We start from the raw sequence: 19,174 nt of genomic DNA, 5'->3' as shown, positions 1-19,174 counted from the left end.
AAACTAAGTCCATAGCTTCCTCAAGCTGGCAGAGGAACCTCTGGGGAGTCTACGAGGCCGCCGCACCATGCCCTGCTCCAACCAAGTCAACACAGTACTAATGTCAGGGTCTTCACGCTGTAATGACTGCAATTCAGCTCCGTGAATAGACAGGAACTGGCTCTGTTTGTGCCCCGTCTGCAGGTGGAGAGTGGTCAGATGCCTCCACTGAGGCCACGGTGTAAAGTCCGGCTAAAGGAGCATTTGGCTCGACAGGGTCTGGGGACATGGATCGGCGGGACAGAGCGTGAGCATTTTTGTGGCAGGAGCCATCCTTGTGGACCATGACCCAGTCAAACGGGTCCAACTCCAGTACCCACCTACTCCTCCGTCCAGCAGGGTCATTATCAACTGCCATGCGCCTGAGGCCCAGCAGAGGGCGATGTTCAGTGATGATGGAGAATATGGATAGTCCCACATAGTGTTTGAACTCACGCACTGCCCACACCACAGCCCATAGTTCCCTGTCGAAGGTGGACCATCTTTTCTGTGTGTGTGTGAGGGCCTGGCTGGCGTAGGTAATCACCTTCTCACAACCCTCTTCATCCTTCAGCATTGCCCCAACAGAGTCTTTAGAGGCGTCGGTGTACACCTTGAAAGCAAGTGCAAAGTTAGGTAGCGTAACCACCGGAGAGGATGTAAGCACTTGCCTGAGGTAGGTGAACGCCGCCCCACACTCAGCTGACCACTCAAAGGGCACATTCTTCCCTGCCAGCCAGTTCAGTGGTGCAGCGTGTTGGGAGAAATTACGCACAAATCTCCTATAATAGGAGCATAGACCCACAAAGGCCCTGACCTCTGACGGGGTGCGGGGGGTTGGCCAAGTTCTCACCATTCCTGGAGACCACGTGGCCCAGGAACACGACATGGTCCCTGGCAAAGTGGCATTTCCTGGGATTCAACTTCAGGCCCGCCAGCTGGATCCTAGGAAGGGCTTCATCCAAATGAAGGAGATGGTCTGTGAAAGTACGGCTGTAAATCAGTATATCATCCAAATATACCACACAAATGTACCATGGCAGGCCCCTCAGAATGAGCTCCATCATGCGTTGAAACGTGGCTGGAGAATTTGTCAGACCCAAAGGCATAACCCGCCACTGATACAGGCCCCGGCCGGTCGTGAAAGCTGTCTTCTCGCGATCCTCCTCAGCCACTTCTACCTGCCAGTAGCCACTTTCGAAAAGTCAAGCGTGCTGAACCAGGCCGAGCCAGCTAGAGCATCCAGGCTATCATCCACTCGCGGGAGGGGGTGTGAGTCTTTGATCGTCACTGCATTCAGAAGAAGATAATCAATGCAGAACCTCCACTGTCCCCCTTTCTTCCTCACAAGCATAGGCGTGGATTACGCCGGGGACGCTGGGGACGCGTCCCTGCCAGATTTATTCATTTTGTACCCACCACTTGTAAAAAAATAAATAAAAATCGAGATGAATAATTATGGATTATTACACGGGTCTTCTCAATGCCGTGGAACACTCCTTTCACTTGCATGGGCTCTTCACAACTTCCGGCTAAGTATAATGGCCGCTGTCAAGGAAAACAAAGGACGTCTTTGGTATCACTCCTCAAGTAGTCCGGTAACGTTTCAACCCCAGCGTCTTCGGTTGCTAAGCGACGTCAACGTCTTTGGCGGACTATTTCTCTGCTGATCAACGCTACGAATGATAACAAATACATTGGGAAAAGACACACTGTGTGAAGTTATTTTTTCGATTTGGCAAGTAGCCATTACTAATAATACCAATACTCTTTGGCTGGGATGATGAGGCATCAGACAATCAAGTCATTTTAGCCTGAATACATAGGTAAAAAGCACCAGAGCAGGTTGCTAGTATCATGGACAGTATCAGAACGATAACCTGTTGAACTAAATGGATGTGGTAGGCTACACCACGGGATGCATCTGCAGACCACTGCCACATAAATAAAGGTAAGACGCAATATTTATTGCTTAAGAATTGCTGCTGCTGTGGTGAGCTCTTTTGTGTTTTTTGCACTCAAGTGGTCGGCTGTTTTAACTTGCAATTGATAGTCGGTGGAGTCAGTCTCTTGTTGACACAAAGTGACTTTTGGCCATTCTTGCTTTGCTTGAATTTTGGAATAATTGGGGGGAGTGCATGAGTTTTGGTCAGAATGCCTGATGTAGGCTAGTTTTGATGGAATACGTGTTGTGAATTGAGAACAGCCAGCTCATGATGGGATACAGCGTTCAGCTGTGCAACAAATATTTTTTTATTTTTCAATCTTGACGACTTTTGTGGTGCTGTGTGTAGCCACACGTTTGGCCCTTCTGAACTTAAACACACAGTTCATTTCCTTTCCTAGCTCCTCTTGTTTATGTTAGCTTAGCCATGTCATGTCACGTTGTCAACATTAGATACATAGAGCAGAACATAGTGGGTCATTTGGCCGATGCTTTTTGGAAACGTTTTCTTCATAAAACAGATTGCCAGACAGATTTTGTATACATTTTATTCCTTAGTAATTAGCTACATGGGTATGCCGTCTTTCAGAACCTTTCATTACCGGCACTAAAGAGAGAAAAAAGAGTGCATCTTCATTGCACCCAGCACTTCTGAAAATGCTCTTCCGAATGCGTCTGTCCCCAGCACATTTCAAACCAAACTGACGCCCATGCTCACAAGCACCACTGGAGATGCCCAGGGGCTACAACTCTCCTCCACAACTCCATCAGCCAACAGCTCAGCAGCCTGACATTCAATCTCTGAACAGGAGACCCCTCCAAGGAGGCAGGGCCTGCAGCAGCCGGCGGCACAGCTGGTGATTGTCGACGACACGAGGTGGCACTAAAATGTCTTTTCGACTGGGTAAAACTCACCCAGGCGTAGACCTCGCTTGAGTTCAACCGCCTCCCCTGTGGGATTGAGGATAAGGGCTGAGGTCACACCATTCCTCACACTGTTCACTGTACAAGCAACCACCAGTCCTGTTGTTTCTGGAATGTAAGGCTCAAGATATCCCTCAAAGTCTGCAGCAGGTTGACCAGCTCCAGCAGGAGTGAGAATGTTCACTGGCACCAGGGCCTCACTGGTCATGGTCATGACGCCAGCGAGGGACACGTTACAACAACTTGGGACCAACTCTCCACCCTGAAGCAGGGGCACAGAAACATCCCATAGTTGTAACACACCTCGCCCCAAGTCCAACAATGCATGATTCTTAGCCAGAAAGTCCAGTCCGAGCAGAACACACTGGGTAGATTCCCTTAGCACATGGAAAGTGTGCTGCCAGCAGGTCGGGCCCAGGCGGAAGGTGATCTCACTGGTACCTAGTGTGATGGAGGTGAGAAGTTTGGCATCAGCGGAGCGTAGGCGGCGAGTGGGGGAGTGGCTATGGAGGAGATCTGTTGTAGGCTATGAATCCGAATGAATAGTAGGTAAATAGGTAGTGGCCATCCCCAAAATGCACCAGAATACAGGAAATCAAATCTATTAAATTCCATTTTTTTTATGGGGGGGGGAACCCTAGACCCCCTGACCCCCTGTCTATTACTGTGCCCCGCCACTGTTAATAACCCAAGTGCTGTTATACTAAAGTAGGCCTACTGTATAAGATAAACACTTATTTCAACTGGGGAGAAAAGGTTGAGTACAAATACTTGATATGCTGAGCTACTGTATTAGCGAATGTTTTTATGCTGTACAGTAATATACAGATGATGCGTTTGAAAAAACGAGGGCAGAAGTCAAAACTATTCAACGTATCACGGGGATATGTTTACACCACATTACATCCACAAAGTTCACTCGCGCTACCACTCGCGCCAGGACCATGGGTCCTTCCCCCTCCAAACGGAAAAAGGCGGGCGGTGCAGCGAGCGCAATGCACTGTGGTAGTTGGAGGACTTCTTACTTTTGAGCCAGAGAGACACTTTCTGCATTATCTCAGGCTAGGATGAACCGATTAAAAAATAAATTGCACATTTATAATACATAGAATTATTTACTTCATATAACCTTCATATCTCCACCAGAGAAGTATCCCTTTAAGGTCCCAACCTCCAAAATTCTAGGAAACTCCGACTGTCTCGAAATGCGCCATTGAGCGCACTTCGCGTCACTCAGATCCGTGACGTCAGCACGCACGCAGAGACGTAAGCGCGTTACCACCAGCGACGGCTGTAAACAGCGCCTCGACAACCAGCAGCCACCACTCTGGAAAATTACCGAATTTACGTGGAAGAAAAAGACATATCCCTATATTTTATCCCCGGACCGCGGTTTCACATCGCAAACATGAACGTTAAACGGCACGTTTCACGTCGGAGGGACGGAATCCGAGTTAAACAAAGCTAATTTAAGCTTAATTAGCTAGCTAATTTAGCTAGGTTGCTAAGCTAACACAGCCAGCTCGCTAAGTGCTCTTTAAGCTCACGTTGGTGTCTTCGCTCACGTCCGCTACTCCGACTGAACTAAAAGTGGACAGATGACAACTGTTGAATGACTTCTCCTCCACGCGGACTGAGATGTTTAGCCTGATGGCGAACTGCTGCAGCTGGTTGAAGAGATGGCGTAAACCCGCCAGGTAAAGTAAACCCAGTCCTGTCATGTAATCATCATATGATCCTATAATAGACAGCAAGGTACAGTATACGTCCTAGTCTTGTCATGGGTCCTCATATGATCCTATAATAGACAGCAAGGTACAGTATAGGTCCTAGTCCTGTCATGGGTCCTCATATGATCCTATAATAGACCGCCAGGTACAGTAGACCCCCTCCTGTCCAGTAATTACATGATCCTATAATAGACCGTCAGGTACAGTAGAGCCTGTTCTGTAATAATATGATCATAGGTACAGTAGACCCCCGTCCTGTCATGGGTCCTCATATGATCATATTAGAATCAAGAGTCAAAGGTTCAAAGGTTTTTATTTGTCACATACAGCATATGCAGTGAAATGTGTGTGTGACATACTCGGTACTCGACGCACTCGATACTCGGTATATATAATAGACTGCCAGGTACAGTAGATGTAAGTCCTGTCATGTAATATGTGCATATTATCATAGGTACGGTAGACCCCCAGTAGACCCTATGCATGTAATAATATGATCACATTATCATAGGTACAGTAGAGGTCCTAGTCCTGCATGTAATAATATGATCATTAGGTACACTAGAGGTCCTAGTCCTGTTATGTAATAATATGATCATAGGTACAGTAGAGGTCCTAGTCATGTCGTGTAATAATATGATCATAGGTACAGTAGATCCCGCTCTTGTCATGTAACAATATGATCATATGGTCATAGGTACAGTAGACCTTAGTCCTGTCATGTAATGGTGACAGTCAGAGTTTCAGAACTCTGAAATCTGTTCCCCCTTTATTTTTTAGAGTTTGTCTATTAGTAATGTTGTGTAAATCAGAATTACAGAGTTCTGAATTTAAGGTCAGAGCTCTGAGAATAAAGTCAGATTTCTGAGAATAGAGTCGGAATTCTGACTTTAATCTTAGAACTCTTTTTATTCTGACTTTAAGGTCAGAACTCCAAAAAATAATAATCACATGTTGCCCTGATCCTCTTCTATTAAATTAAATTGTATTTGTATAGCCCTTAATCACCATTACAGTCTCAAAGGGCTTAACAGACCAAATGTTTATGACACCCCCCTTTACCCAAGCCCCCACAAGGGCAAGAAAAAATAAAACAAAAAATAAAATAATAGACTGTTGTCAATGTTTACGACCCAAAGAAATCATGCTGCCCAAATTATTTTATTGTCTACTTAAACCGGTCCTGTAGTTTAAAATACTGTCTTTGTTCCTGTTAGATATCTGAATTGTAGCCATCATATTATTGTTAGATATTTGTCTTGTGTGTTCCAAAACCAAAGTTTGTTTTTTTAATCCTCATTAATTTGACTAACCACACTGTATATTACCATCCCACTCCATATTACATGTGAAAATGGAAGCCTGTAAATCGAAAGGTGGGAGAATTTATGTTACACACATGTTACATGGGATTGAAACTGGTGATGATTGTGTCTTGAGACCAATATCTTACGAGCCAAAGCTTCATACATAATCCTGTCCAGGGGGATTTCCTCCCAGAGCGAGTAGCTAACCTACAGTGCAATGGATGAGAGGGGCATACTGCATTGTGTTGTGTTCCTTGTGAGTCATTCAGGAGGCATACATTTACATGATTTTGCTAAGGCTTTTATCCAAAGTGACTTACAACCGTTTAGGGGTACAACGGATCACAAAACTCACGGTTCGGATCGTGTCACGGTTTTTGAGTCACAGGTCGGATCATTTTCGGATCAACAACAACAAAAAAGATAACAAGACAAATGTGACTTTAAATAAAATCTTCAAATGTGTAAAAAACAAATAAAGTGAAAAATTAGGTAATAATGCTGCTTCATTTAAGCATAGTAAATATTTAAAGAAAAATTGCTTGTACACACAATAACAAATATTTTAAAACAAAATAAAGTGCAATCTGAGGCATTATTCCTTCTTCTTTTTAACATGGATAGTAAATAAAAAAAATAAAAACGGTGTCCAAAAGAAGCACAGCAGACCTGGATTTACAACTTTAAATTCAGGATGTCTGCATTGCCTGGGGAGAGTTTCGTAGAGAAATACAGTTTCTGTTTTATTTTGCATTTTGTAAATCCATTGATTTCTGTTTGAAGATTCATTGCTCGTTGACCGGAAACGGAAAGGGGGGTGGTTGTAGTCTTTTCACTCAGCTCTAGCCCTACTGTTGATACGGAGAACCGAGCAAAAAGACTACAACCAAACATAAACAGCCCATTTCCAGTTCCGGTTCTGGCCCGGTTTCCGTTTCAATGGGATTTACAAAATGCTAAATAAAACACGACAGACTGTATTTCGTTAAGATACTTGATTAGGAACATCAACGAACACCACTAACCACTCGGTGAGTTGCACATTTCTGAAAATGAACGTTGACAGGTTTGTGAATGCCCAAAGCCATTCTGAAGCAGGCAGGGGCAATTCGAAATGAGCCAAATACCTGAGACAGGACCATATAGTCAACATTTCGGTGTGTCAACCACTATATTTCATCCTAGACAAACCAGAAAGGGGGCTCCATGTGCTAAATACCGGAATTGTCCTTTAAACATGCGCCGATCACGTGAACGCACAACTTTTCTTTCTTTTTTTTATCAGCCGATCCGCGGATCACTTGCATCCTGAACCGTGAGGGTTGATCCGTTGCACCACTACAACTGTTCATGCACACATTCACACACCGACAGCGGAGTCAACCATGTTGTGCGACAGCCAGCTCGTTAGGAGCAGTTAGGGTCAGGTGTCTTGCTCAGGGACACCTCGACACTCTAGAAGGAGCCAGGGATCAAACTAGCAACATTCAGGTTACTGATCAACCCACTTTACCTCCTCAGCCACTGCATAGTTTTTACTGGTAGATGATGGACACCAGGGATGGGCATTCGATTAAATTGTCTTCGATCTCCCAACAATCTTGTCGATCGTTGGGAGAATTAACAATCAATTTTCGATTAATCAATAATATTTTATATTAATATTAACTATTCAAAATGCAAAGAAAATTTATCGTTAATTCTCCCGCGTTAAATGGATACTTCTGGACCGATTAGAAGTGGAAGAACAGCTCAATCGGAATGGAAAATGATCATATATACACCTCAGTCGGAATACACGAGAATGCGCGAGAGACATACGGACTTACGCTTAACACTTTTGTAAATGCCATATGTAGAGTAAATTTGGATTGCATAATAGGAGTAGATCTATTCCGATTAGAAATCTAATCAGATCAGAAGTGTCCATGTAAACGCGGCTAATCGGGATACAATTCTCTGATCGGAATGGAATTCCATGTGAATAGAAGAGGTGGTGTAGTCCGCTGTAATCTACATGTATTCACTTATTCCGATTGGTTTGGGGTGGGTTACGTCTTACCACTGAAAAGACCAGGCGACTATGTTTAGCACAGTGGTACGCAACACCAAGTCAGGATCATTGCTCTGGCTGCTTAAAGGCCTACTAACCAGGGCTGAACAAATTGGGGAAATAATCGAATTGCGATTTAAGCATACGATTTTTCTTTTTAAAGTTTGTTATGTTCTGTTAATATTCACTAGAGAAGCAATAAATCATTCTATGGTATGACCAACACAACATTAGAGCGTTGAATGAGATGAATTGATGCATGAATTGATATTATAACATCTTAACAACTATTGATTTGTAAAAGAACAAAATAACACAAATACAAATCTTACTCATCTCCGGTCAGTAACAGTATCAAATAATAAAAAAGAAAGAGGGAAGGAAGGAAGGATGGAAGGAAATTGCAGCCTTTGGGATTTGCAAATCGCGTTCTATTACATTGCGATGTTGGTTTGAATTTGATTACGTTCATCCCTACTGCTAACAGCTACAACTACCCGTCACTCACTCCCACAGAACGTCAAACCTAAACAAGGGTTCAGAGACCATCCACGAACAACTTGTTGTACCGCAGTACCCGTAGCATATTATCCTACAAGGTTAGCTGAAAATCCCCTTGACTAATCCCCTGCTCCGGGCTGCTGAGGCAACCTGTTGGCGTTCGTGTCTGTTTTGTTGAGACCAGCTAAGCGTTATTTAGTGTTGGGATGGTATGAAAGGAGCTAGGGTAGTGGTAAAGCTAGTAGCTGGCTACTAGGAAGCTAGTAGCCTGCTAGCTACTAGCAGGCCACTCATCAACGGTCTCTAGTTGTAATGGTTCCTGAGTCGCCATTGCACCAGCAGTCTAGCTACTAGCAATCTAGCTATACCGAACCCTGGATAACCTGCTTGATGTATCGCTTGCGACGCAAGAGTCGTAGTTAAGTATTTATAGTAGAAAGCTAGTAGCTTGCTCGTAGAAAGCTAGTAGCTTGCTAGTGGAAAGCTAGTAGCTGGCTAGTAGAAAGCTAGTGGAAAGCTAGTTGCTACTCGTCATGGCACTAACTGTGTCTTTTTTGTAATGGTGTTTAATCATCAACTCCATAACTCCTCAATGGTATCTGAGGAAGCACTCAGTCATTCAGTGGTTTATTTTGATTTCCTTTCTGTACAGGAAGGTGACGTTAGTGATGGTGGGACTGGACAACGCTGGGAAGACGGCGACGGTTCGAGGCATTCAAGGAGGTATGTCTTTCTGTCCATCCTTCTCTGTCTCTCTCTGTGTCTCTGTCTGTCTCTCATTCTCTCTATCTCCCTCTGTCTGTCTGTCTGTCTGTCTGTCTGTCTGTCAGGCTATGGCTCTGTCTCTCGCTATGGCTCTCTGTCTGTCTCTCTATGGCTCTCTGTCTCTCTTGGTATGTCTCTCTCTATGTGTATGAGAGAGCCTCACCTGGTGTGAGTCAGTCTGATTGGACTCTGGGGCTGAGAGTGGCTGCACACCTTTTGCTCATTGACCAATCATGAAAATGCAGTCGGTTTTCAAGCGTGAATGAGCTCTATGCACGCAACCCTTCCGCATTGGTCTCAGAATGCCTCTACAGATCCGGTTCCGGTTCGGAAGCAAAGATTCTAGAACAGAAGTAAACAAACTGGCATGGTCGACGCTCAATGGCTTGCAAACGAACAAAAGTGTCCTTTCATCAAAGGGAGGACAGCACTAGCACCTACCACTGTTGTGCTAAATGCAATTCGTAACTCGAAACTCGTAACTTCAAAACTTTTTTTTACTTTCCCCAAAGAAATTGAATCGCGTAAACGGTGGGAAATGAACTGGTTTGTTTACTTCTGTTGTAAAATCTCTCTCTGTCTCTTGTCTCCCTACCACCTCTGTATCTCCTCTCTCCCACACACCCCATCTCTCTCATCTTATCCATCAACACGAGAGAGAGATGTTCTTTAGTAAACTAAACGTATACATCTTGTACCCCCCTCGCTCCGCCCTCACAGAGAGCCCCCAGGACGTGGCCCCCACGGTGGGCTTCTCCAAGGTCTCCCTGCGTCAGGGCAAGTTCGAGGTGACCATCTTCGACCTGGGCGGGGGCAAGCGGATCCGGGGCATCTGGAAGAACTACTACTCCGAGTCGCACGGCGTGGTGTTCGTGGTCGACTCGAGCGACGCCCGCCGGCTGCAGGAGACCAGGGACGCCATCGCCGAGGTGCTGAGGCACCCCCGCATCGCCGGCAAGCCTGTCCTCGTGTGAGTGGTGGGGGGGGGGGTCTCTCTGTCTCCGCGCTCTCTCTCTCTGTCCGTCTCGCTCCTGTCTCTCTTTCTCTCTCTCTCTCTCTCTCTCCGCTCTCTCTCTCTGTCTGTCTCTCTCCTTTCTCTCTGTCTCTGTCTCTTTCATGTCTCTCTCTGTCTGTCTCTCTCTCTCTCCTTTCTCTGTCTCTGTCTCTTTCATGTCTCTCTCTCTCTGTCTGTCTCTCTCTCTCTCCCCTTTCTCTGTCTCTGTCTCTTTCATGTCCGTCTGTCTCTGTCTCTTGTTTCTCTCTATCTATGTATCTTAAGACAGGCCTTGTCTTAGTGTGAGTTAGTGTGTGTTGTCTTGTTGGTCTGGCTGTGACTCTGTCTGTCTCTCTCGCTCTATGTATCTATGACTATCTCTCTGTCTCTCTGTGTCTGTCTCTCTCTCTATCTAAAACAGGCCTGTCCTAGTGTGAGTGTGGTGTGGTGGTGGGAATGGAGGCTGGCTGTGACTCTGTCTGTCTCTCTCTCTCTGTCCCTCTCTTTCTCTCACTATTTCTCTCTGTCTCTCTCTCTGTCTGTCTCTCTCTGTCTGTCTCTCTTTATGTCTCTGCTCTGTCTGTCTGTCTTTGTCTGTTTGTTTCTGTGTGTGTGTGTCTCTCTCTCTTTCTCTCTTTCTGTCTCAGTATCTCTTTCTGTCTTTTCTGTCTCTGTTACCACTCTCACTGTCTCTATGTCTGTCTTTCTGTGTGTGTCACTGTCTCTGTCTCTCTTTCTCACTCCAAGTCTAAGTCAAACTATGGTCACCATCTTAAAGTCTACGATTCTCTCTGTATCTCTCTGTCTCTCCTCCTCTCTGTATCTCCTCTGTCTCTCTCTCTCTTTCTCACTATCTCTGCATCTCTTATTCATCTCACTATGTATGTTTGTCTCTGTCTCTCAAACCATTAGGCCTGCACGATAAATCGTTCTAAAATCGCGATCTTGATTCACACCTGTGTGGTTATAAGTTTCAAACTACTTTTTTTTTTGTTGATAAAACTAATGCTAAGAAATATCTTCACGGTGTGATTTTTTACAATTAGCATTCATAGTTTTGTTCATCAGAGAAATAGTCTGCCAGAGACGTTGACGTTGCTTAGCAACCGGAAACGCTGGGGTTGATAAGTGACCGGACTATTTGGGAGTGATAAGAAAGACATGAATCAGGCAAAAAATCCACTTTCCTTGACAGCGGTCGAGTTCGGTGTGCATAAAAGTACCAACGGACCAATTGCGAACTACTGCAACTGCTGATGCCATCTCTCTAAGTTAAAAAGTAGCCGCACCCACCCTTAACCCATCAGAATAAGTGTATACACGTTGTTTATAGCGGACTACACCACCTCTTCTATTCTGCATGGAATTATATTCCGATCAGAGAATTGTATTCCGATTGAGGCGTATATGTGATAATTTTCTATTCCGATTGAGCTGTTCTTCCACTTCTAATCAGATCAGAATTGTGCTACACAGGCTGGTGGAAAGTGAATGGAATACGGTTCCCCCGGCTTGTCAAGTTAGTACGGAGGTACCTGTGAGGTACCTGTGAGGAAAGAAAGTCGTGGCAGAGAATGGTGATATCAATTCTAAGCTAAAAAATCGTGATTCATATTTTTCCCCGAATCGTGCAGGCCTACAAACCATGGACCCCATCTTAAAGTCCTTAAATTTAAGTGCACTTTTTTAGCTCAATAACACTATTTCTACAAAGTCACTCAATCTCTCTCTCTCTCTCTCTGTCCCCCGGTGTCCCAGGCTGGCCAACAAACAGGACCAGGAGGGGGCTCTGGCCGAGGCCGACATCATCGAGAGCCTGTCCCTGGAGAAGCTGGTGAACGAGAACAAGTGTCTTTGTCAGATCGTGAGTTCCCCCCCCCCCCCCAAACCAGAAACTGCAGTTGGTGACATGAAGAGTTTGGATTGAATTGGGGCTAATCCTTTTTTGGCGTGGCTGTTGGAAGAGGCATAAATCTGCGCGTGTTGTCGACTTTTTTTTAAGGAAACCTGCTTGATTTCCTTAAAAAGGAAGAGTCTCACTAACTATCTAAATTCCTTTCTTTCTTTCTTTCTTTCTTTCTTTCTTTCTTTCTTTTCCTTCATTCCTTTCTCCTTCCCTTCATTCCTTACTCTCCCTCCCATCCTCCCTACCTTCCTTCCTCCCTCCCATTCCTTCTTATCCCTCCCTTTCTTTCTTTCTCCCTCGCTCCCTGCCTTTCTCCATCCCTTCTCTGTCTGTCTGTCTGTGTGTGTGTGTGTGTGTGTGTGTGTGTGTGTGTGTGTGTGTGTGTGTGTGTGTGTGTGTGTGTGTGTCTGTCTCTCTCTCTCTCTCTCCCCCCCCCCCCCCCAATACAAAGGAGCCGTGCTCTGCCATCCTCGGCTGCGGCAAGAAGATGGACAAGTCCATCAAGAACGGTCTGAAGTGGTTGCTAGGCAACATCGCCAAGGACTACGAGGCCATCTCTGAGCGCGTGCAGAAGGACACGGCCGAGCAGCGGGCCCAGGAGGACCAGGACAAGAAGGAGAGGGCCGAGAGGGTGCGGCGCATCCGCAAGGAGAGGTAAGAGACCCCCAGGGGAGAGGGGGGCTCTGGCTCACTGGCCCAACCTGGCCCCCAGCGGGAAGGGTTGACTGGTAAACGGAAGGTTGCTAGTTCGATCCCCGGCTCCTCCTAGCTGTCCGAGGTGTCCCTGAGCAAATCACCTAACCCTAAATTTCAAACCGCCGTTGGTGTGTGAATGCGTGTATGAACGGGTGAATGTGAGGTACTATTGTAAGGCGCTTTTGAGTGGATGGTTAGAAAAGCGCTTCATAAACGCACGTGTGTTTTACCATTTAAATCCTCACTGTCAGTTTGTTACGTCATGGTGGGGCTGCTCGATTATGGAAAAAATATTAGTCACTATTTTTTTTGGTCAATATTGAAATCGCGATTATTCTAATGATTCTTTCTGACTTTGAAAACATGAACTTTGAAATTTCCCCTTAAAAAAAAAAAAAAGTTCAAATAACGTACAAAAATGTATCCAGCAATTTCTATAAAACTTTTAATGAATAAAATAAATATAATAAAAAAAATATATAAGCATATATAATATAAAATTATAGTTTCATTTTCAATTCCCTTGGACTGGTTTGGCGATTGTTTGACACAAAAATCAAAATCCGATGAATTTTTTTCACCCCAGGGAGCGGGAGGAGCTAGAGGAGGCGGGGCGAGAGGGCATGCAGACCCAGGGGGCGGGGCCTGTGGACGAGATGATGATGACCAGTCCCTTCCAGCCAATAGGGAATGTGATCACCGAGGTAGGTGTCGTTGTCACTCGTCACTTGTCTCGTGTCGTCCAATGGCTCGAGGACGACAAACACACCTCAAAAAACATTGAATGTCCTAAAAAATGGATGCTTACAAAATGTTAACATGTCTTGTGATGATATACGAGCAAATTTTTTTTTGGGAGATTTCTCTGCGTACCACTAAATAGCCCACACGTACGACCAGTGGTACGTGTCACAGACTCACTTTTATCTCACTCACTCACTCCTTCACTCTCTCTTTCTCTGTCTCACTCTATATCTCACCAACTCATTCTTTGCCTCACTCACTATATTTGTCTCACTCACTCTTTATATCTCACTCCTCTACTCTTGTGTCACTCCTTCACTCTGTCTCACTCACTGTCTTTGTCTCACTCACTCTCAGTGGTACGCGTAGCACCATTTGAAAACCAATGTTATAGTAGAACGCAGTGTTTGATACGCATGAAGGTTTAGCACTGGCTTTGGTCTGACGGCTCCGTTGTGAACGTTGTCTCAGAACGAGGAAAAGGAGAAGGACAGGAAGAGGCACCGCACGCGGGAGGAGGAAGAGGAGGAGGTGGGCGGGACTAACGGCACGGCGGGTGATCAGGGTCGACGCGAAGAGGAGGAGGAGGAGGAAGAGGAGAACGGCGAAGAGATGGACACGGCCGCTAGGCAGACGCCGGAGCACCCCGGCTCGGGTTCGTTGCATACACACAATCTTACGCTCACTCTCACTCTCTCACACACTCTCTTTATCTCTCTATCACTATTTCTCTCACTCACACTCTTTATCTCTCTATCTTTCTCTCACTCTGTCTCAATCACTTACTCTCTCTGTTTCACTCACTATTTGTCTCACCCACTCACTCACTCTCTCCGTCTCACTCTCTCACTATGTCACTCACTCTGTCTCACTCACTCTGACTTACTCACTCACTCTCTCTGTCTCACTCACTCAATCTGTCTCAATCACTCATACACTCGGTCTGTCTCACTCACTCACTCACTCACACTGTCACAATCACTCACTCACTGTCTGTCTCTCTCACTCCGACTCACTCACTCTATCTCAATCAATCAATCACTCACTCACTCACACACTTTCACTCAGTCTCAATCGCTCACTCACTCACTCAGTCTCACTCACTGCTTGAAACTTCTTTCCTATTGGCTCACATAATAGCAGGATCCTTTATTGCCCAATTTGTTTCTTAATTGCCCAATTGATTTGTTTAACTGCGTCCACAGCGGCGTCCGGCGACCAGGGGCGGAAGAAGACGAGGAAGCTGCAGCTGAAGAGGAAGAACCGCGTTGACCCCCTTCAGACGGAGGGGCCCCCCGCCGAGGGCCCCTCCCCCCCGCCAGGTTAGACCCCGCCTCCGCTCGGGCCCACGCTCTCTCCAACAGAGCAACATGGAGACGTCCAAATAAAGTAACTTGGAGTATATGCTCCTTTGCTTTGTTGTTCATGAATGTGGATAAAGAAGTTTTCAGTCATTTCTCAAATTAAAATGTTCATATTTTTAGATTTTAATTTTCTAATTTTCACATTTTAATTGTATTTTACTTGTTGAATTTCGAATTCCTTTCCTGTTGTTCCTGAAATGGTCTTTTCCGCTAAAACTATCTTCTTCATATCATGAAGAAGATAGATAGTAGTGTGTTGGGCTGACCTTGAATACACTTAATAATAAGTGTATAAAAAATATTATTTTAATTTGTTACAGTATGATGTGGTGGAAGTCAAACTACTATTATTATATTATGATGTATTGGGAAGATCCTTCAAATGTAATCTAATAACTCTTTAACATACTAAAGACTATTTTAATTTGATAGACAGCTGATAATGTAAAATTATATTTCGTCAACGCTGAGCCCATATATGGTCTTCCGTCCTCCACGGCGTCCCTTCCAGATAGCTCATATATGGTCTTCCATCCTCCACAACACCTATTTCAATTTCATAAAGCCCATATATGGTCTTCCATCCTCCACAACATCCCTTCCAGAAAGCCCATATAAGGTCTTCCATCCTCAACGATACTCCTTCCAAAAGCCCATATAAGCTCTTCCATCCTCCACCACACCCCTTCCAGAAAGCCCATATATGTTCTTCCATCCTCCTTTCCAACCTCTGCCACACCCCTTCTAGAAAGCCCATAATATGGTCTTTCATTCTCCACGATGTCCCTTCCATAAGGCCCATATATGGTCTTCCGTCCTCTAGGGAGATGGAAGACCCATACATGGGCCACCATTTCCATAAAGCCCATATAAGGTCTTTCATCCTCCATGACTCCCTAAACCCCTGGTGATTCCCCTGACGTTCTGTGAACTGTTCCCCGTTGTTCTAGTGGGCTGGGCCACGCCCAAGGCCTCCAGGCTGCACAAGCTGCAGCCTCTGGGCGACTCCAGACGCTCCGGTAAACCTGCCGCCCCCCCCCCCTTTAAATCACACACTGCTCCTTTAATCCTCCACTCCATGCATGACAACCATTGTGGTGTTTTAAAGCGCTTTATGGTGCTTAAGGTGCTACACTCCAACCAGAGTGAAGGGCAGCAGAGAGACTGTACCAGCTGGCCCCTACGTTTATTTTGGGGCTTTGTGTAGCCCAAAGCAACGTATAATAAGTATATTTGTCAGAAGAAAGTGAAGCGACAATATATCGCTGTCGGTTCAATAAGGATGTTCATAGAACCAAGTGCCAGGCACTAACAATCACTAGGTTAGCCCATTCCCTCCATACAACAAAGATAGCTAGGGTAAGATGCTACACTACACTTTATCTTGGATGTTTAACACCCTCGCTACAACACCCTTCGGGCTTCCCTTTTAAGTGGACATATTATACCACCCAGGTGTGAGTGTGATTAGCCTTACAAGCCGTTTCGAAAATCTGCCCCATATGACATCACTAGTGGGCGTGTCCACCTAGATCTGTGCTGGATAGTTCAGTCTACCAGCCTACCCAGTGGACTGAGGTAAACGTTGCTCATCTATCCAGCACAGATCTAGGTGGACACGCCCACTAGTGATGTCATATGGGGCAGATTTTCGAAATGGCTTGTAAGGCTAATCACACCACACCTGGTGGTATAACATGTCCCCTTTAAAGGAGGGGAAAAGTGTCTAATGCGAAGGCAAGGCAACTTTATCTATTTAGCAATTTTCATATACGAGGCCAACCCAAATTGCCTCACATAAAATAAAATGAAATAATTAAATAAAATGGATAAACACAGAAAACAAATGCAGGGTTAGAAAAGGCCTAAAATAAAGTGAAATAGTCAAATTGAATAGCAAAGGAATTAAGGAATACATTGTAGAAAGTGCAATGTGTTTAAGATTTAGCAGAAATCTCACGCAAGCATGAAAGTCTTAAGAACTAGAATATACGTCCCAAATCATGACTTTGTCTTTTATTCTTGGTAGGGGGAATGAGACAGGGAAAGTCCACTCTAGCTGAGACTGTAGTGTTTCTGGTGTGTTGTCCTGGTGTCTCCACCACATTCATTTTGAACCAGGGATCATCTAACCCTGTGTCTTGTCCGGCCTGGCATGAAGTGTGTGCATGTAATAACACTACCTCTCTCTCGCAGAACTTATTTTTCAGCTCTCTGTGTCTGTGTCTATGTCTTTCTCTCTCGCTCTCTGAAAAAATAAATAAATATGAATCTTACCGACCTCCAGTCAGTAACAGTAACAAATCACACAAACTGAAGTGCAGAAATATTTCTAAGTCGAAGCCTTTGCGATTTAAAAATATCGTTCTATTACATTGCGATATCGGTTTGAATTTGATTAATCGTTCAGCTCTTCTCTACGGTCTATTTGTTACTTTTCCTCTTGAAGGTAATGAAGGGTGGATGATAATCCTCGAAAAAATGGAGGTGCATCCATTTGGCTCCATTCCTCCATATTCTGATGGTAGTTAGAAAGCTCAGAGACAGAAGAGAGCATCCAGAACACAGAGAACACTTAAGATGGCGGCTGGTGGCGCAAGCAACAGGTTTGGGTCACCGGCCCACAACCCAACATCAAGTCCCAAAACTGTTAACCTTGCGTCGAGGAGAAGTAGCAGCAAGGGCTGTGTGGGTCCGCTCACTAAAAGCCAACGCAGAACCAAAACAGTTTCATGACTGCGTCAAAGAGTCTGTGTGGTCCTGTGTCGACATGGAACCATAACTGAGCCTTTACCGTAGCAGTAAATATTCAGACGTTTATAACGCATACTTTGTACTTTTCTCGTTATTGTTCATATAAAAGCCGTACTCCGATCTATCACTGTTCATCAGTGTTCTCCACATACAGACGATGTGGGCGGGTTTGTGTCTCATGCTAACGTGCTAGCGGTGCTAATGTCCGATATCTATTTGCTCCTCTCGCACAGAATTCTTCGGAAAACCCCTCCCGCCCGTCCTGGTTCGCCAGCAGCCCAACGGCGACACGCATGACATCATATCCTAACCCCCCCCCCCTTTCTTATCGGACCTTCTAAACCCCACCCCCTTTTTTTGGAGAATGAATGTAAATACTTGTATTACCATAACTGTCACGTTAATTTTTCGTCGACTGTCGGCCAGTGTTTGAAATATCAAGATGATTTCCGACGCGACGGGAATGTCAGAAAAAGGGATTTATACGTTTATCGGAAACTTTTAACACACTACTCTTTTTTTTTTTTTTTTTTCCCTTGTAACGTGCAATACTTTACAGACGGCATATTAAGGATACAATATAGAATATACTGTACATCGATAGGGGAAAGTATGATGCTGTTTAAACAGAGGCTTTTATTTTGAAATTTGGCTCCAAATTCTGTTTGAAATTAGTTGGCAAATGAGAAAATAAACTTTATATGACTATAGAGAGACTAGCGGCTGAAGATTGAGGTGATTTAAATGTATGGGCAGCTACACCAAACGCACACACACGAATGCTAATGTTGTTCAATGATTTGTGTGTACGCGCACACAACTTTTGTTTTTTTCAAATAGAAATGTAATGTCATTTTCAAAGGTCCAAACTTTTCATTGTTTTATTACTGCCTAGAGTTCATTTCTCCATCAAGGCAACCCTTTCCCCTTTGGTATTATTGATTTACTTTTAAATTGAGTATGACGTGTTAAATTGACTGAAAATGGCTGACAGTAGACTAGATTGCGAGCCTGAAAAATTAGGTATATTTTCAAATAAAAAATCATGTATAATTTATCTTTATATTATGTCGATCAAGCAGAATATATCATGGAGCCTAGATGTTTTTGAAAACGTATCCTTTTTTTTCTACCTGGAATGTATTTTGTATTAACACAATAAAGGTTTTTTAAAGTATACATTTCAATCTCGGTGTATTTACTACGGAAACATCCCTGTAAAATATCAATGTGTCACTTTCACTTTTTCAACGCTTATTATTTCAACGTTATTGATGAAGTCTCTTTGTCTCTTTGTTGTGAGTAGAATAATTTACATCCCCAATGCCAGACACATCCAGCGTTTCTGCTGCCTATGCAAAAGGACATCTACGGCAGAATACCAACATCTCTGTTAAAGGTTTGCTTTTTGACTTTCACACGTAATTACTACGTGGAGAATATACAGTTTATTGACCTGTCGATTGACTCATT

The 19,174-nt window shown here is 44.5% G+C and overlaps 1 protein-coding gene across 4 annotated transcripts; it reads left to right on the top strand.

Moving 5' to 3' along the window:
* Window positions 1–4,184: 4,184 nt before the first annotated feature.
* On the top strand, window positions 4,185–18,880 carry arl13b (ADP-ribosylation factor-like 13b). Of its 4 annotated transcripts, XM_079737630.1 has the most exons (10): window positions 4,185–4,584; window positions 9,131–9,201; window positions 9,964–10,213; window positions 11,996–12,101; window positions 12,595–12,797; window positions 13,426–13,543; window positions 14,055–14,238; window positions 14,789–14,905; window positions 15,898–15,966; window positions 17,935–18,880. In XM_079737630.1, exons 1-10 carry the CDS (start codon window positions 4,526–4,528, stop codon window positions 18,009–18,011), a joined length of 1,254 nt encoding a protein of 417 aa, XP_079593756.1. In that variant the 5' UTR covers window positions 4,185–4,525; the 3' UTR covers window positions 18,012–18,880. The 4 variants fall into 4 exon arrangements, 3 of the variants coding, with proteins under 3 accessions (XP_079593756.1, XP_079593757.1, XP_079593755.1); XR_013811906.1 differs by lacking the exon at window positions 15,898–15,966 and having other exon boundaries at window positions 14,789–14,972; window positions 17,935–17,960; XM_079737631.1 differs by lacking the exon at window positions 15,898–15,966.
* The last annotated feature ends 294 nt before the right edge of the window (window positions 18,881–19,174 follow it).

Source organism: Pollachius pollachius (assembly GCF_949987615.1).
Source record: "Pollachius pollachius genome assembly, chromosome: 6".
NCBI classification, from domain to species: domain Eukaryota; kingdom Metazoa; phylum Chordata; class Actinopteri; order Gadiformes; family Gadidae; genus Pollachius; species Pollachius pollachius.
The sequence above is the reverse complement of the archived record's forward strand: the minus strand, read 5'-3'. Positions and strand labels throughout refer to the sequence as shown.